Source organism: Embiotoca jacksoni, unplaced genomic scaffold (genome assembly GCF_022577435.1).
Source record: "Embiotoca jacksoni isolate LCO1_2020_lvr unplaced genomic scaffold, fEmbJac1.0.p SCAF_3, whole genome shotgun sequence".
Classification (NCBI taxonomy): domain Eukaryota; kingdom Metazoa; phylum Chordata; class Actinopteri; family Embiotocidae; genus Embiotoca; species Embiotoca jacksoni.
The window spans coordinates 1,975,374-1,994,264 of record NW_027185381.1 but is presented as its reverse complement, the minus strand read 5'-3'; the positions used below and the strand labels follow the sequence as shown (position 1 = coordinate 1,994,264).

The window sequence follows — 18,891 nt, the reverse complement described above, 5'->3', positions numbered from 1 at the left end:
ACGATTTTATTTCGAATTGTTTTTAATTGGATCTTTCCCATTCAAGGCGCTTTTATTTTGAAGGTCACTTCCTATCATTTCCTCTTTTGACACCATCAGACTCCCAGCACCTGCTGCAGCTCCGGGACGGCCGGTCTGTCGGTGCAGGGGACGGACGAATTTACGGTTACCGGACGGTTACCGGACGTACCGACTCTCCGTCGGCGGCTCCACAAGCGGACCTGATTGAAGACTGCAGGACACGCGCAGGTAAAAATGCATCTGTTGTCTAAATATTCAGTAAGTTCTCTGATGATGATGATGATGATGTTGTTGTGGTGATTTTGGTGTTCTTCATCTCTCCAACAAACACACGTTGTGTTGTTGTGACGTCATCAGTGTGTCCTCGTGTCCAACATTTGGTCTCATTACAGAACATTCAATCTAGATTCAGTAAATTGACTTTGGATGTCCCTGAACTTCACTTTATGTCCATTTTCTGATCCTTTATTCTTCAACCAGAGGGAGATATTGGACTTTTTAAGACCGCGTTTTCTTTTTATAACTTCAGTGAATTGTTATGTAGGCTCTTCACATTATTAATACAAATTATAGTCACTAAATTGGTTAATAATGATGTCTAATACAGATTTTTGTGTACTAATATAAATATATATTATTAATAAACTACTTTAACCTCCAACAGCTGCAATAGTGAAGTGATGTTTACACATTTTTTAAATTCAGAACTGTAAAATATTCTGGATTATTATTATAATGCACATTTAATACATTTACATGACAGACTTTGGATGTTTGGATGATAATATTTAATCATTTTGAATTCAGGACTTCGACAACTAACAAAGTATTTCTCCACTTGTGACTCTTCCTTCAAAGAGAAAAGCTCTTTCTTACTATTATAATCTGACACAGAATAAAATGATGTGACGTAATAGTTCATGTGTCTGCAGATGTTTGGTCTCATTGGACCTGCTGAGGTTTGAGTCACCAAAGCTCTGCTGGGATTAAAGAGTTCAGCAGCAACAACCATTGAAGCTGTAACGAGATAATAACTTGACACAATAGTTCAGGTTCAGTCGTTGTGTTTGTTCTCTCTGAAAGGAGCCTTCATGGCCCTTTCAAGTGTTTTTCATTATTTACCAAAATATAATTTGCTCGTAGTACTTCTGTTCTTTTACTCAAGTCAGACTTGAACTACAGAGTATTTGTACACTGTGATACTGATTCACCAGTTAAATATCTGAGTATTATTTACATTATTTAAAGGTTGATTTCCACTTTAAGTAGCAAAACACAGAAATGCAGAATTTCTGAAAACTGAAATGCTACAAAATGTGAATCCAGCTTTTTCTCTCCTGAAAGGTTTTTAATTCTCGTCGATGTCTAAATGTTCATTCTGCAGACCAAATTTATTTTCATAAAAAGTTTGTGAAATACATGAAACATGAACTTTTTGCTTCAATATTAGCAGCAGCGGTTGAGACGGAGTGTGTGAAGGTGGAAGTGAACGCGTCTCGAAATGAACACGAGCTCTCGTTCTTCAGCGGGCTGCACACGCAGTGTTTGTTGTTGTTTGGAGGAGTTCAGCGGGAATTACAAACAACTCCTGATTCAAATCAGAGATCTTCATCAATGTGAAAGACAGCAGGGTTCCTCCGGTGAACTCGTCCTCCTGATCCTCCGGTGAACTCGTCCTCCTGATCCTCCGGTGAACTCGTCCTCCTGATCCTCCGGTGAACTCGTCCTCCTGATCCTCCGGTGAACTCCGTCCTCCTGATCCTCCTGATTCTCGGTCCTCCTGATCCTCCGGTGAACTCGTCCTCCTGATCCTCCGGTGAACTCGTCCTCCTGATCCTCCGGTGAACTCGGTCCTCCTGATCCTCCGGTGAACTCGGTCCTCCTGATCCTCCGGTGAACTCGTCCTCCTGATCCTCCGGTGAACTCGTCCTCCTGATCCTCCGGTGAACTCGGTCCTCCTGATCCTCCGGTGAACTCCGTCCTCCTGATCCTCCGGTGAACTCGGTCCTCCTGATCCTCCGGTGAACTCGGTCCTCCTGATCCTCCGGTGAACTCGGTCCTCCTGATCCTCCGGTGAACTCGGTCCTCCTGATCCTCCGGTGAACTCGGTCCTCCTCCTGTCGTCTGCATTCGTTAACATGCAGCTCTGCTCGTCTCCGTCCGCTCCAGCAGCTCTGAATGCAGCTTCTCCCCCTGCAGGCTTCTGTGTCTGGGCTCAGTCCAGTGTTGTTGTTGTTGTTGTTGTTGTGTGTGTGTTGTTGTGTTCTGTGTGTGTCTGTGTTCTGTGTGTGTGTGTGTGTGTTGTTGTGTTATGTGTGTGTGTTGTTGCATTGTGTGTGTGTGTGGTGTTGTTATGTGTGTGTGTTGTTGTGTGTGTTGTTGTGTGTGGTGTTGTGTTATGTGTGTGTTGTTGTGTTGTGTGTGTGTGGTGTGTGTGTGTGTGTGGTGTGTGTGTGTTGTTGTGTGTGTGTGTGTGTGTGTGTGTGTGTGGTGTTGTGTGTGTGTGGTGTTGTGTGTGTGTTGTTGTTGTGTGTGTGTGTTGTTGTGTTGTGTGTGTTCTTCTCTCTGTGCGGTCCGGCACCACAAACCAAACCAAACACCTGTTTGGGCTGCGACCCCAGAGACTCTCCGAGGCTTCCAGCTGTCACTCACAAGGACGTGGCCTCTAAAACGTGTTGTTATTCGGCCGAGCACCGGAGGTGTGAGAGCCGTTATCATTCAAGGAATTATTTTTCTCGTTCCTTATTCTTCATACAAATTAATTTCCTTTTTGGAGGTTTCATCATTTTCAAAACCTCATGAAAGTGAAAGTGAACACATCTGTCCCTGAGAAAAATGTTGTATTCTCATGGAGTCGCGAGTGGGCGTGGCCAAATGGCTCACCAGCGCCCCCTAAAGAGATGCTCCAGCAGCTACATTCACCTACATGCACGAAATCCGGTGGACAGGTGTATCACACCGAGACGCACAAAAAAGTTATATTGCACCGTTATGTCACCTCGACAGGAAGTCCACCATTTTGAATTTAGTCACCATTTTTGGCGATTCGCACATATACTTTGTTGAACTCCTAAAGATTTTGTTGGACCAACTTGAAATTGAGTCAGTTCACCTCTAACATGTTTGGGATGAAAATTTATCAAAAGAATTTGATTTCATCGATGCATGTGCCCGTTGCGTGGCGGCCATTTTGAGCGTCTCGCCATGAAACTACAAATGGCTGTAAATCTTATGTACATGGACCGACCTTCTCCAAACATCACAGGTATGATAACAGCCCCGCCTTGAAGACACCTGTGTGGTAATATTCACTCATAGTCATAGCGCCCCCTGGTGGCAACTGGAAACGACACTTTTCATACTTTCACATGCTCCGTCGAGCCAGTTGATCACATGAACCTAAATTCGGGTCAGAATAGTCTAAACATGTGGTTGATGATATATTAAGAATTTCATTAGACTTTTTCAAAGAGCGTCGCCATGGCGATGTGGCAAAGTTTGATGTTTCGCTGTGACACAGGAAGTCGATGTTTAAGGTCAAAGGATGCTTGAAACCTCACGAAAAGTGGCACATACATCCGGCGTGGTGAGACGATACATCTGAAATGTGTTTTGCGAATGGACATTGCCAAACGGCTCACTAGCACCCCCTAAACAGATGCCCTGGTGGCTACATTTACCTACCTGCACGAGATTCGATGGACATGTGTATCACACCGAGATGTACAAAAAAGTTCCATTGCACCATTACGTCAACTCAACAGGAAGTCCGCCATTTTGAATTTAGTCGCCATTTTTGGCAATTCACATATGTTGTACTTTAACCAACTCCTCCCACAGATTTTGTCGGACCGACTTGAAATTGAGTCTGTGCACTCTTAACACACGTTTGGAATTAAAAGTTATCAAAATAGTACCTTTTCGGCGCTCGGTGTGCCCGTGGCGTGGTGGCCAAAAAGTGACCCAAAAATCATGCTTTCCCGTGTCGTTCAAAAAATGACATGCTATAGCATTTTAAGTCATGACAAAGGGGGGGATCAAACCCCGAAACCTTCTGGCTGAGAGGCAGCAGTGCTAACCACTGCACCATCTATCTTCCCAGAAATTAGACAGCATAGACAGTGATATTAAATATCTTCCTGTAATGTGTAGTGGATGCAAAACTTTTTCAATTTCTCCAAACGTTTCAACTTCACTAAAAGTTGAATCACCATCAACAGGTGGAATCTGAACCATTAATATCAACCTTGGTGAAGTTGAATCTTTTACCTGTTGAGTTAACCAGACTGTGGGTTGAGTCACTGGAAGCTCCGATTGAACACTTTCTCCTGCCGCGACTCGTTCTCTGGCTCCGAAGATTTTCCAGCGGTCTACGACGCTAAGCTGGAAACGACCTCATGAAGACACGGGTTCGAGCCCTGCCAAGGTGTTACACATGGTTCACGGTTCACAGAGGGCAACTCCCCCTGAGGACATGGTTTATAGGGGCCAAGTCCCCCTAAGGCGAGTCCCTCTAAGGGTAAGCCACACAGTTCAAAGAGTGCTCACGGTTTCGGGTTCGCGTTGTACATGCAGTCATACTGATACCAAACTAAAGGTCAACAACAATACAAACGCCCTAATCCTAAATAATAATCCCATTAATACATTTGAATGCTATAGTATGACTTGTATTCATCTTTCGGATGACATGCTGTAGTATGACAGTGGTTCAGTGGTTAGAGCAGTTGCCTCAGTGAGAAGTAACTGGGTTCGATCGCCACTTATGGAATACGTCAGTTCAGAAAAAGGTTATACTCCAAAAAGTGAATAAAAATTCATTTTTGTATATAGTATATAGTATATTGTATATAGTATATAGTATATAGTATAGCCAGGGCGATTCGGCTAAGTTTGATGTTTTGCCGTGACACAGGAAGTTGATGTTTAAGGTCAAACGATGCTCCAAACCTCACGAAACTTTGTACATGCGTCAGACACCAACTTTCATGAGTTTTTGAAGATGTTAAAGTCGTTGAAAAAAGAGAATTTTTTTTTAAGAAGAATAAGGAATGAGATTGAGAACAAAATTAAAACTGCAAGCGGGAACATGCGGACCCTCGCACGCTGCACGTCGGGGAGCCGGCGGCCCGACCCGCTGGATCCCCGACGTGCAGCGTGCGATGGTCCGCAGATCATTGCTTGCAGTTTTAATTATTATTGTTATTATTATTATCTTAACTCATACAGCATGCATGAGTTCACATATGTGCAATATCAATAAGACATTAAATAATATAATTTTATATTATCTTACAAAATTGTGTTTTAAAGTTAAACTAGGTGCATAATTAAAAACTGTTTAGATGCAGGTCCAAAAATTAAAACCTCAATGCAATAAAAGTTAGTATTTAATGTGAGAGATTCAGTTTTTAATCAGGGGTCAAAGCAGCAACGGTGATGTAACCCTATTGTTATGGCTCTGATTTGTATTATTATTATTATTATTATTATTATTATTATTCCGTCCAAACCAACGGATGTGGAACCTGAACCTAAACCGTGCAAAGGTGAAATTTTAATAGAAGTTATTGAGCCCCGAAAATTATTTTCTGAAAAGATGTTATGTCAGCCATTAGGGGGCGCTATAATAAAGCTCAACACGTTTTATTGAATAATGGCTGAACCGTAGGTCACACATTAAATGCTATATGTGCTCACATTCCTTCAATACAGCTGCTATAAGCCCCGCCCACGTCCGCCTTTAATTTTTTTTGCAAAGTTGCGAAATCCACTTTTTCGAACTAGTTTCTTTTATGTTTTGTATTTCTGTCTTTATTCTTGATTAGTCGATCATCCCGATACCACTCGTGTACAAATCTACAGATGCCTTTTCACAGTTGATCCTTTAGTCTGGAGGAGTTTGTTGTTCTTCACTGATAAAAAAAACATTCCTTGAATTTCCTTGATTTAAATGTGTACATTGGACCCACGTGATCAGAACAACACCAGCCGACACAATTGATCTCTTTTTCTCAATGAATTATTATTGTTTACCAAACTAAAATATGTCATTCATATCAGACTGTTTAAAGGAATTATGTTGATTCAACATGTCAGTTACCGTAAGATCAGTTTGTAGTTTAATGTTAAAGTAATTTATCTTTTAGTTTGATTTCTTCATCAGTCCCTCCAGGACATCCTGATGCGATTTTATTTTAATTGCCACAAAAAAATGTCATCATCAGAATCTGTGCTGAAAGTATTAACATCATAAAATAAGTATTTTCAAACAAAACAGACTTTATTACCAACAATAACTCCTCATTTCCAACCAGAAAGTTTCTGGTCCTGTTTTCATCACCAAATAAAACTGTTCACCGGAGAAACAGGAACAAGAGGAGAAACAGGAAGTGACAGGGTTTGTGGGAAATGTGTTTTTTTCCAAATCTGGCCAGCCATTTAATTAATGATTGGAAAGCACTCAAACCTCCTGATGCAATGCTGTTAGATCATATCATTTTAATATAATTAATGATAGTATGTTAATTCTCTGATTTATTTTACAGCATGAAATCTTATTCACTTATTTCTTTTGATTAGAAAAGAATTGCTCATTAACTTTAAGGATATATATTTTATTTGAGGTGTCTTTAGATTAACAGATGGACGTGGACCTAAAGGCCACTGACAGAGAATGAAACACACATTTTGACAAAAATAAAATATAGAATACAGCAGACTTATACTAAAGTTTAACATTTTGATTTTGTTTCCGACCGATATGGAGTCCCAGTTATCATCAGTCGACCTGAGCGCAGATCGTTTGTGTTGATGTGATGTATGGAGAGAAACACAGGATGTGAAAATGAAATGTGGTTTTAGAGGAATTGTTTTATTGTGATTTGCATAAATGCAAGTGAACAGGATGCTTCTGTGGTGGAATCAGTCGGCCGTCAGGAAGAAGCTCATCGACTGGTTTCTCTCCCATTAGCCGGACAGAAACCAGACGAGTCGGATGTCTGGTTTCACTGTGTTCGTGGGCCGGTGGAGGATTCAGTCATTCATCTTTTATTATTACAAAAGAAGTGAAACACAAAGTCTGAAATGACTAGTGCCCCCTAGAGGCTGAAATGTTGATGCTGTATGAGGTTTAGAATAAACACTTTAGTAGTTAATGTTTTACTTTTTTTCAGTTTTAGTAGGTTTCAAAATGAAGATATCATAGTTAATAATAATGTCTTATATTAAAAAAAAAAATCTTAAAATAAACAGTCCTTGTTGGAATTATTTAACACCACTGAGGTTCAAGTACATCAATCAGAATACCTTCAGAAAAAAACAAAAAAACAGGAAGCAAATGTAAAAAAAAAACTGTGTTTCTGTGTGCCTTCGTGGTCGATTTCATTTCACTATAAGACAACACTGAACAATCCCAGTCGTCTCCACGTCCACATACACGATCACCGACGGCAACGGGTTCTGGTACAGCAGCTGGATAAAGACCAAACATTCAGGTAGTTTGGGTTTAATCACGTTCTCCACTCCTGAATTTCCAGGCCGACGATGATGTCAGAGAACTTGGAGCTGAGCGATGATGTCAGCGTCCTCCCCTCCCATGAGGTGGACCCCCCCCGGGAGGAGGACGGACACTGCGCTCTGCCCTTCAGGTGAGAAAACTGCATGTTGGGAAAACCATTGGTTCTGGTTGGACTGTTATACAGACTCAAGGCGAGTACATCTGATTGGCTCGTTGTTCACGTGACGTAATCGTTTGATCAAAATGAGACTAAACGCCCCGAGCAGCCGCTGGTGCAACATCCAATGTGTCGCGTTTCACCGTGACACTTTGAGTTCTCTTTTAAAACACAATAAATTAAACTAAAACATGAATTAAAAAAGAAAAATGCTAAAAATAAACAGACACAAAACTGCAGAGATGCTTTTTAAAGTTTAAACATGACGGTTAACTGACCTGAACTCCAGGAACATGTTTAAAGTTAAATCCACACAATTTAAAATACATTGAACAAAATCTAAAAATATTTGACATTTATTTACAGATTGTTGATTGCGTTTGCAGGAATCAGATTCGAGCCGATCACGTTATATTTTCTAATCTAATCTAATGTATTTGATGTATTTGATGTGATGTGTCCTGCAGGCTGCAGCTGATTGATGACTTGTCGTATGAAGACCTGAAGAAATGTTACAGAGGATCCGTAAGTTTCACTCAACAACATAAACATCAGTGAAACATTGAGACACGTCACTGCTCGGTAGCAGCTTTCAGGAGGAGAGAGATCTTCTCTTTTGAACTCTACAGTATTTATAATTGCAGAGACATAATTTGTCTTTTGATTATTTGCCTCCACAGACTGTCAGCAAATACAACTCTCAGTACCACAAACTGTTCCAGGCTGTTCCTAAAGAAGAGATCCTGATGAAAGGTACCAAGTGATGTACAGAGTAGTTATACACAGTATATGTAGCGTTATACAGAGTGTATATATAGAGGTATACAGAGTATATATAGTTATACGCAGTATATATAGAGTTATACAGAGTATCTATATAATTATACTGAGTATAATATAGTTATACAGAGTATATATAGAGTTCTACAGAGTATATATATAGAGTTATACACAGTATATATAGAGTTATACAGCGTATATAAAGAGTTATACACAGTATATATAGAGTTATACAGAGTATATATATAGTTATACAGAGTATCTATGTAATTATACAGCGTATATATAGAGTTCTACAGAGTATATATAGAGTTCTACAGAGTATATATATAGAGTTATACAGAGTATATATAGAGTTATACAGAGTATATATATAGAGAGTTATTATGAGTATATATAGAGTTCTACAGAGTATATGTAGAGTTCTACAGAGTATATGTAGAGTTATACAGAGTATATATAGAGTTATTGAGTATATATAGTGTTCTACAGAGTATATATATGTAGAGTTGTACAGAGTATATATATAGAGAGTTATTATGAGTATATATAGAGTTCTACAGAGTATATGTAGAGTTCTACAGAGTATATGTAGAGTTATACAGAGTATATATAGAGTTATTGAGTATATATAGAGTTCTACAGAGTATATATATAGAGTTATTGTGACTATATATAGTTATTGTGAGTATATATAGTTATTGTGAGTATATATAGAGTTCTACAGAGTATATATATATAGTTATACAGAGTATATATATATATATATAGAGTTCTACAGAGTATATATATAGAGTTATACAGAGTATATATATAGAGTTATAGTGAGTATATACAGAGTTATTGTGAGTATATATAGAGTTATTGAGTATATATATATATATAGTTATACAGAGTATATATATAGCATCATACAGAGTATATATATATATAGAGTTATAGAGTATATATAGAGTTATTGAGTATATATAGAGTTCTACAGAGTATATATATAGAGTTATTGTGACTATATATAGTTATTGTGAGTATATATAGTTATTGTGAGTATATATAGAGTTATACAGAGTATATATATATATAGTTATACAGAGTATATATATATATATAGAGTTCTACAGAGTATATATATAGAGTTATACAGAGTATATATATAGAGTTATAGTGAGTATATACAGAGTTATTGTGAGTATATATAGAGTTATTGAGTATATATATATATATAGTTATACAGAGTATATATATAGCATCATACAGAGTATATATATATATAGAGTTATAGAGTATATATAGAGTTATTGTGAGTATGTATAGTTATTGTGAGTATATATAGAGTTATTGTGAGTATATATACAGTTATACAGAGTATATATATAGAGTTATACAGTGTATATATAGAGAGTTATAGTGAGTATATATAGAGTTATACAGGTGGAGGCTGTCTTACTTAAACCTCTGACTTCCAAAACGTCTCTTTACTTTTAAAGTTTGTGGTGTCGTCATGCTTTCAGATCTAAAACACTCCCGAAGGCATAATTTAAAAAATTAAATCATTTTACTTTTCAGGAAAATCATCTGTAGTTGATTTTGAACAGTTTGTCCAGGACTGGTTTTCCTTGTGAATCAGACCATTTGATTCAAAAAGAAGTCTTGAAAAAAACCCTGAATTTGATTACAGACTCTTGTTGTAGCTGCTGCAGCTGTTGGTTGGTGCGTCTACAATCAGTGGTGTATTGAATAACTTTAACCACCATGTGTGCTGAACGGTCCTGTGATTTCCCTCTAGTGTATTCATGTGCATTGCTGAGAGACATCCTGCTGCAGGGGCGACTCTACATATCCAGAAACTGGCTGTGTTTCTACGCAAACCTGTTTGGTAAAGACATCAAGGTGAATGAACCAGAATTATATCAGACCCTCTTCATTTCTGTCATTTTATTCAATGAAGTATTATCTTGTCTTCCTCAAACTATTTGTATTTGATGTTCTGGAGTCCAAAAGCATTTTCCTCACAGTTTGTCCAAATATGTCCTTGTGTCGGTCCGTCCGTCTGTTACCCGTGAATGCAATATTTTCCGTTGCACCTTCAGGGAATTTCCTCAAGTTTGATGTAATTATTTATTTGCTCTCGAGGATGAAATGATTGGATTTTGGAGGTCAGAGGTCAAGGTCACTGTGTCTCACATCTTCCCCTTCTTGTAAATTTGACATCTCGGGAACGCCTCGAGGGAATTTTTTCCAATTTGGCACAAATGTTCAGTTGAACTCAAGTAAGGAGGTGATTAAAGGAGGTGATTTTATTTTAGTGGTCAAAGATTTTGGTCTTTATGACCTTCAGCCCATCCCGTTCTTTTGAACATGATATCTCAAGAAGGCCATGAGGGAATCTATTCAGATTTGGCACAAACTTCCACTTGGACTCGACGAATAAAGATAGCCTGTTATGACCTCTGCAGAGTAATCACAATGGCCAAACAACAGTCTGACTGAGAAACAGTAAAGTTAAGTATAGACACCCAGTGCCACAACAAAGCGTGAAAAAGACACGCTGTTCCACCACTGCAAAATGTGAAATAGCCACGCTTTGGCCTGTCTATGTATGACAATCACACTTTAAAAGCGTGACACTTACACACACTTAAATGTCATGTGACGCTGGATCATGTGACTACGGTCCCGCAACAAAGGGAATCAAGGACATGAGGTTCGAATCCAGGAGGCTCTACGCAGCCCATAGGTTTCATTTTTGTCCACTACAGGAAAACGTGTAACTGTCACACCTGGAAAGGCCAAAGCGTGGCTATTTAATGTTTTCTGTAGCAGACCGGTGTGTCTATTACACGTTTTGCTGTGATACCGGGTTGAGCACAGTATATGACAGACTTTTGAGGGAGACCTTGCGCTGCAGCTAATGCCTAACTGCTACCTCAGCTGAATATCTTTTACACCTGTTTTGAGGTTAATAACACCAACTTCCTAAAGAGAGCTCCTCCCACCGTTGACCTGACCAACGCTTTGGTCATCATTGAGGCCAACGTGCGTAAATCGTTCAGCCGGTCCACTTCAAGTCATCCATCAGTGCAGAAAATAACATGCTTATGACTCCCATCTCGAGCAAATGTTTTGAAAAGCATGTTAAAGACCTGATCTGTACCATGTTACTTCCCACTCTGGACCGTCACCAGTTTACATTCATAAAAACAAAGAAAGATCCACAGACACGCCTCACTCCTCTTCAGTGTTTGCTGTGACTCCACAATGTCAGATTTCACTATTTATCCTTCTGAACCAGGTCTGTATTCCCGTGGTGTCAGTTCGGCTGGTGAAGAAGCACAGGACAGCTGGCCTGGTGCCAAATGGCCTCGCCATCACCATGGATACGGGACAGAAGGTACTCTGTTAATTTGTCTGTCCAGTTTTTGACGAGTCGGTCCTGCCAGTATTTCTTGTAATCAAAAAAATGAAAAAAATGTTGCAGTAAATTTCCTCAAAAATGTTTACAATTTAGTTTATTTTATCTTAATTCTAGGTTTTGTGTGGTTGGTTTTTTTTGTAATCACTAATGATATGGATACTGCACATATTCCTAAAAATAGCTCAACATATTTTATTTCTCATCTGTTTTTTGTTTTCTGACCAATGGGCTCAGTTACAAAAAAACAACAACCTAAAAACTGAGTCCTAAAAGTGAAGCAGCTTGACTGTAATATAGAACAAACAAATATTTTTCTATATTTACCAGAAATGTGTGTACTGAGTATATAATATTGTGTTTACCATCAACTACACCAACACAGGGATCCAGCATATGATGTTTACCACTTAAATTCAAATAACACTTTTGCAACTATTTGGATGCTTTCAGCCGTCTGTTTTGAATCAGACAGACTGTCAGCGTTTGCTGAGCTAACTGTAGCCATGTTAATTAAGCTTTTGCTGCAATAACAATTCATTAATTTACCATCAGACATTTCAAAAGCATTTAGCCCACAAACAGAAAAGACAAGAACATTTTATGGATTTGAAGGTGGTATAAATACTGGGATGAAAATAGTTTTTCCATGTGACAGATTTTAAAAATGTATTTAAATTTGAAAAATTATTTTGAACAAAGTGATTCTATTTTTTGTGTTTTTGCATGTTTATTAACATGCACACTTTCAAGGAGGATCAAAGGCTTTATTGTCCAAATTTGTAAAAGAAACCATTTCCATTGGATGCACTGAAAAAACATGACATGTATAAACATATACACATTTTCAACATTTATTATTTCCTTGGCAATGGATTTGAAAGTGGCGCCTGCTTTAGAGAGTCGATGGAGAAAACTGAAAACTTCAAACCTTTTAACAACACACTGATTTTATAGACCAGAAGTGACCGCATCCACTCACTTCCTTTATGTCTCTGTGTCCGTCTTCAGTATGTGTTTGTGTCTCTGTTGTCAAGAGACAGCGTCTACGATGTTCTCCGGAGGATCTGCACTCACCTGCAGGTTTGTACATCATCTGTCTTCTTCTATAATCTAGTATCAAACAATCCTGCAGCCTGTCTTAGTCACTTTATAGAAAATATGTCTGATATGGCAGGAGGATGTCACTAGTTCCTGTTTATCTTACAGAATATCACCGTTGTTCCAGTTTCAGCCTCATCTGAGATCTTTTCTGACCTTTTCTCTGATTCAAGGTGAACGGGAAGAGTCTGAGTCTGAAGCAGTACCTGGAGGAGCCCAGCTCTCTTTCAATGGTAACAGTGACATTCACATTAAACTACATTTATTGAAGTGAAAATCGAATAATTTAAAAATATTTTCATCAGCAAATCATACAAACTGTGCTTGTAAAGCACCTTTTGTACGTGGTCGTGAAATTACAAGTACAACGTAGTACAGATTTAAAAAATGGGCCAAAATAAAGTAAAGTTATTAAGAAAATGAAAAGTTTGAACCGCGTTTATTTATTCAACAATGTGAACAAGCTTTACGCCTCTCTGTCTTTCATCAGTAGCTCACAGAGTCTTTCACTGCATCCTCTGGTGCCAATATGTAAATTAACCAGCTATAATGTTAAAATAGACAGAAATATGTTTTATGTTTGGGGTCAAACTGATCGCAGCAGTTCAAAACCTTCAGAAAAAGACTGAAATTTATATCCTGTGACGTCACAGAAGTCCCGTCGCTTATAAACTACTTTAAGTTGCTGCTTTTTGGTGTAAACGTCTCCGTCTCTGACAGGATGAGTATCCAGAGGTGCTGAAATGGAGGCGGAAGCCATCACTTCCCGCCGTCTCCTCTTCCCTCCCGGACTTACTCGGGAATTCGTCCCCCAGCCTCGCCACCGACACGCCCTTCAGCACGCACACCCTCACTGGTAGGCCCCGCCCACCGGCAGGCCCCGCCCACCGACAGGCCCGCTGTCACAGGAAGTTACCGATAACAAGATGGTGATTGTGAGATATTTAACTGTTCTCGTGTGTGCAGACAGCAGTCTGGAAACAGAGAAGATCCTGTTGACAGAACCAGTACCTGAACTGGGCCACATGGAGTACCAGCTGCTGAAACTCTTCATTCTGCTGTGAGTCCAATTAAATATCCAAAGAAAATATCCAACTCAAAATACACAGTCATCAGTAAATCACCCAGAAGATGCTTAAACTCACAGAAAACAGCAGTGAAAGTAACATCTCAGCTGTGTTTTCATGTTTTTTTTGTCCCAGAACTGCCAGCTGCTGGATGTTCTGTATGATCAATATATTCATATACAGAACCAGAACCGCCCCACAGGATCACTTTTAACTGTTGGTTTACCCAAATTAAATCGCTACACTTCCAACTGACTGATTATTAATTATTAGTCCAAATTAAATGCCAAATAATCAAGATAAGGCCTGTCAACAAAAAGGTGCTTCATCTGAGATATTCAAGGCATTATGACAAGATACCAAAAATATAGAAATATAAAGAATTTCAAAATATTAATTAGTAAAATATAATCATTTTAAAAATGGAGCTTAAAGAAGGTGAAAAACCCCGACACATCTGTACAGCGCAATGTAAAATATAAAGAGTAGTCCCAAAATAATGAATTCTTAATTTGTGAGTAAGGAGTTGTTCGAGGAAATGCACTGATCACAACATTAAAACCACTCACAGGTGTCATGTGATGCATTAAGTATATTACAGCCCAGTAATAAATCTAGCCCTTCATTTGGATAACAATGTTCAATTGTTATGCAGTTTGATTGACGGGTGTTGAATTAGTAAACCGGTCATTTTGATGACAGTAATCTTTTATAAAATGTTGCCACAACAAGTTGGTATAAAGTTTTTGAAGCACTAAAATCTCACCACATTAGTTTGGTGCATAAACCGAACACATCCATCTGTGTGTAGGACAGAGACGCCGTCTTCAGTCGTGTGATTTGGACGCAGGACGATAGCAAAGAAAACGCAAAGAAAAATGTGGAGCCGTTGTTGTGAGAGCGGTATGTTTGTTCACTCTCTCCCTCATGTCCATGCGGGACTGTGTCATCTTATGAATGATGCTTTGTGCTCTAATTCGGTTCACAGTCCCACAATAACATTCCAGAGTGAACCTCTAATTGGATCTGAGCTGCTTCCTGCTGCCTCCTCGTCCTCCATCGTTTCTGCTTTCAGAGTCACGTTCACCTGTTTCTACTTTTAACGTGTTCGGCCTCCCTGTCAGATTTGGTTGTTGAGTGTTGAGCGTTCAGACGTGACCTGTGGTTGTTTAATTCTTTCAGAATGATTTCAGTGTCTCTCTGCACGTCTGTGTCTCTCAGTGTCTTCCTGCTCGTCCTGTCCTCCTGCTATCTGGCCTTCAGAGTTTGTCGTCTGGAGCAGCAGCTCAGCTTCCTCAGCAGCCAGCCGACGCTGAGAGAGAGGTATCACTCCTGCTTTAAACTCCCAGCCTGCTGCACATGTATGCAGGTTTAACAGGGCAAATGTCCTCCTGTTATGGCTTCATCTTGTGGAAAACAGAAAAAACTACAATTTTGAAGCCAGGACTCTTAAATGAAGCTTAATAACTTAGAATGCATGATTGACTCCTGTCCTGGCAGCAGTAAAAAAGAAATAGCAGTTATAATTGGTTTCAGCAGACATTTTTGTTCTGAAGTTACTCATGTAACCACCTGGTGTAAACAGTGGATTATAGACATATTACAGGAGCTGAGGTTGAAATAAAACTAAAAAGAAAGATGTTATATGATAATACAAATGACTCTGAGGATGCACAAGGGTTGAGTTACTTTGATCAAAATCGGTTGTTAAAAAGATGGAGGTTCAACAGGACACATATTTGATATCAGTGTTAAGCTTGGAAATGAAATTGTAAATTATTGTTAAATGATAAAGTGTCACTAAAGAGAAAAGCCAACGTTTTACGAGAGAAATAAATATATAAATATATATCTATATCTATACATATTAAGCGCCAAAATCAGTTACAGTCCTTGTTTTTTTCTTTACAGGCAAAATTTACATTAATTAAATTTTGTTATATTTATATTTTTAAACTTACTTCAATTAAACATGGCTGTAGAATAAGACAGCTACAATCTTAAAGGCTTCTAATTAGAATGAATATGAAATCACTTCCATGTTGTTCAGCTGTTTCATGGAAGTCAATCATGAGGTTTTCTTTGTGTTTTTTTACTGATTTTCCAGGTGTGAAGCGGTGCCCTGCTGGCTGGCCAATCAGAGGACAGGAACCTGATGCTAAAGATGATAAGAGCATGAAGAGAAAATCTGCAGTTCTTTAGAATGACCACTAGCGGGCAGCGGTGGGAGGAGACAAGCAACCGTAGCAGCCATTAGCAGCTGAACTCTGACCCCGCCACGACCTGGTCACCCTGTCACGATAATCAGCTCAAACAGTGGACTAACCTTTGACCTCTGGCCGGGTCAGACGTGGCGTTACGCATTCTTGCTGATCCATTTTAACAATCCATCCATTTAACAAAATGAGACATCCTCGCTCTCTTTCACACATTTTAGTGCTCCATCAATTTGACATTTATTTGTAAATGTCTGAACACTAGTTTGTAAATTACAACGTGATCCATTACTTGACCGATGATGTTGGTTCTGGTTCAGATCAACGGGTTTGAAAGGGTCGGGCTCTGTGCTGTGGTCGATAAATGAACTGTGTTCGTGGGCGGCGCTCTTCAACAGCTGTGGGTCTGATGAGTCTCAGTAATAACCAATCGGCAACCATCAGTGATGTCATCATCCATCAGTGATGTCATTAACCATCAGCGATGTCATCGTTGGTTTGTGAACGTTATGAATCCTCCAGTTCAGATTCTGTCCGTCAACATCTTTGCTAGTTCGGAGCGGTTTGGAGCAGGAAGTGACCATATTTGGAGGAGTTGGGGGAGGAGCCAGCGGTGGATCTGACCGATCTGATTGGAAACCTGACGATACTACGTCCCGCCCACCGATAGCTGTAACCTGACTGTACCACAGGCCTGTCAATCAAACACGCCCCCAAAAATACATATTTTTTTAAGATAGTTTCTAATTAATGAGGGATTATTTTCAGATGGACCTCCAGAACACTAATCTGGAAGATAGAATTTCGCGAATGACATACAAAAAACTTGGAGAAAGTTTATTGACTTTGTATTTGATGAGAGAAGTTGAATGGGAGTCTATGGAGCCGGAGGCTTTTTGGAGCCGACCTCTAGTGGCACTCGCTGGTATTGCAGCTGAAGACACTTCTGGATCAGAACCATTTTACAGACCTGAAGCTACGAACTCTTTTATATCCAGACTGTGTGAATAACAGGCGAGCTAAACTGACTGAAAAAAACTAAAAACCCAGACCAGATTTTGGTGAAACAAGCTTGCTGCTCGGTGTCCTGCAACTAAATCTCTCAACGTTTCTTGTACAGTTCAGTTACGCTCTGCAGGATCATGCAGGATGTTTTTTCTGGTAACAAAAACTAAAAGAAGGCCGGGCAGAGATTTTGGGGTGAAGGAACTGTTTGAGTGGAGAGAAGCCAACATCTCTTCTGTGAGCTGAAGATAACACGAGTCAGACACATTCAGTATTTCTACTGTTTATTCCTACAAATACATCATTGGAAACTGAATGCTGTTGATTGACTGGGACAACGTGTGGACGACAGCATGGAGGACATCAGCAGTCAGACAGCAGCAGCGGAGCAACATGCTAACAGCATGCTGGCTAAAACGATGCAGGTAAACTCAGTGGAGGTAAAAGAACGTTTGGAGAAAGTCAGAAACTTAGAAAAACAGATGGAAACCATCAGAGAGGAAGATGATGACATACAAAGATGGAGATGGAGATAAGAAAGGTACAAAGGAAGATGTTTTTTGCATAAAAGGCCAACAAGGCTATCAGGGCCGAAGTTGGGGATCATTTTGAACAATTTCTTGCCATAAAAATTGACAGCAAATGATGCATCCTGTGGTTCTTTTCAATGCATCAGAAACCATAAATCTTTAGTTTTAAATCTTCCCTATTCGCAATTTTTTTTCTACGAAATAAAATTCATCGAATTACTGCAACTGACTCGGAAAAGTTAAATAACAATAATATTAGACGGCAGTTTCAAAATAAAAGAATACATTTATTAATCAAAGCTCTAACGCAGCAGAGTGCTAAATATTTTTTGAATTCACGAACAATTCAATTGGGTCCAAGAAACAGTTGCCGTGGCAACTTCACATCTATCACTAAGACTGTTTTAAACTGCCTGATATTGTTGCTGCATTTTATTCATAAAGCACCAACTTACATCATAAGTTATCTCAGAGAGCTTTACTGAGGTCGTGACCTTTCACGGCAGGAAGTAACTCGATTCCCACATGAGGGACATGAGGGAGGAAAAAGTCCAACAGAACCGGACTCAGAGACGGGCGGCCATGTTGACTAGTTGGAGTGAGGAGAGAGCAGAGAGAGAAAAGAACAGCAGAGAGAAAAAAACTTTTTTTTAAAAAACCAGTCAATAGAAACCACAAACACAGCAGTTAGAGGAAGTACCAAAATAAAAGCTGGATGAAGAGATGAAGTCTCGTCCACTGTCTCCCTCAGGTGGTCGGACTGTGTGACTGCACACTTCTTCTCTCCACGCTCTCCTCCATCTGTTGCCAGACAACATGTCCAGAGATTTAGTTTGAAACATGAGAAATTCATCCAGCAGAGGCCACCACAGCAGCCAGTTGTTGTTTATTTCCCAAATATATAGGATATTAACTCTTAATTGCAATTTATAATGATTTTTTTTTTTAAATGATGTAATAGAAATTTGTGAGCAATTCTTTAAATAGCTTTTTGAAAGTTTATTCTGTCAACAGAATAATTGTGTTTTGTTGATGAGATGTTGATCAATCAGATTATAAATCATAAAGTGTGAATATATCACAGTT

The 18,891-nt window shown here is 39.2% G+C and overlaps 1 protein-coding gene across 1 annotated transcript; it reads left to right on the top strand.

Moving 5' to 3' along the window:
* Positions 1–18,160, top strand: LOC138206640 (GRAM domain-containing protein 2A). Its single transcript, XM_069163483.1, has 12 exons — positions 1–249; positions 7,560–7,670; positions 8,165–8,222; positions 8,378–8,450; positions 10,261–10,364; positions 11,767–11,865; positions 12,898–12,969; positions 13,161–13,220; positions 13,708–13,843; positions 13,954–14,047; positions 15,276–15,377; positions 16,162–18,160. Exons 2-12 carry the CDS (start codon positions 7,567–7,569, stop codon positions 16,208–16,210), a joined length of 951 nt encoding a protein of 316 aa, XP_069019584.1. The 5' UTR covers positions 1–249; positions 7,560–7,566; the 3' UTR covers positions 16,211–18,160.
* Positions 18,161–18,891: the final 731 nt, after the last annotated feature.

Bases quoted from the DNA above. Each gene is read 5' to 3' on its own strand.
- LOC138206640 (XM_069163483.1), top strand. From the start codon at position 7,567: ATGATGTCAGAGAACTTGGAGCTGAGCGATGATGTCAGCGTCCTCCCC. The intron at 8,451-10,260 runs GTACCAAGTGAT...ATTTCCCTCTAG, and splicing joins AGAAGAGATCCTGATGAAAG to TGTATTCATGTGCATTGCTG. The intron at 12,970-13,160 runs GTTTGTACATCA...CTCTGATTCAAG, and splicing joins GGATCTGCACTCACCTGCAG to GTGAACGGGAAGAGTCTGAG.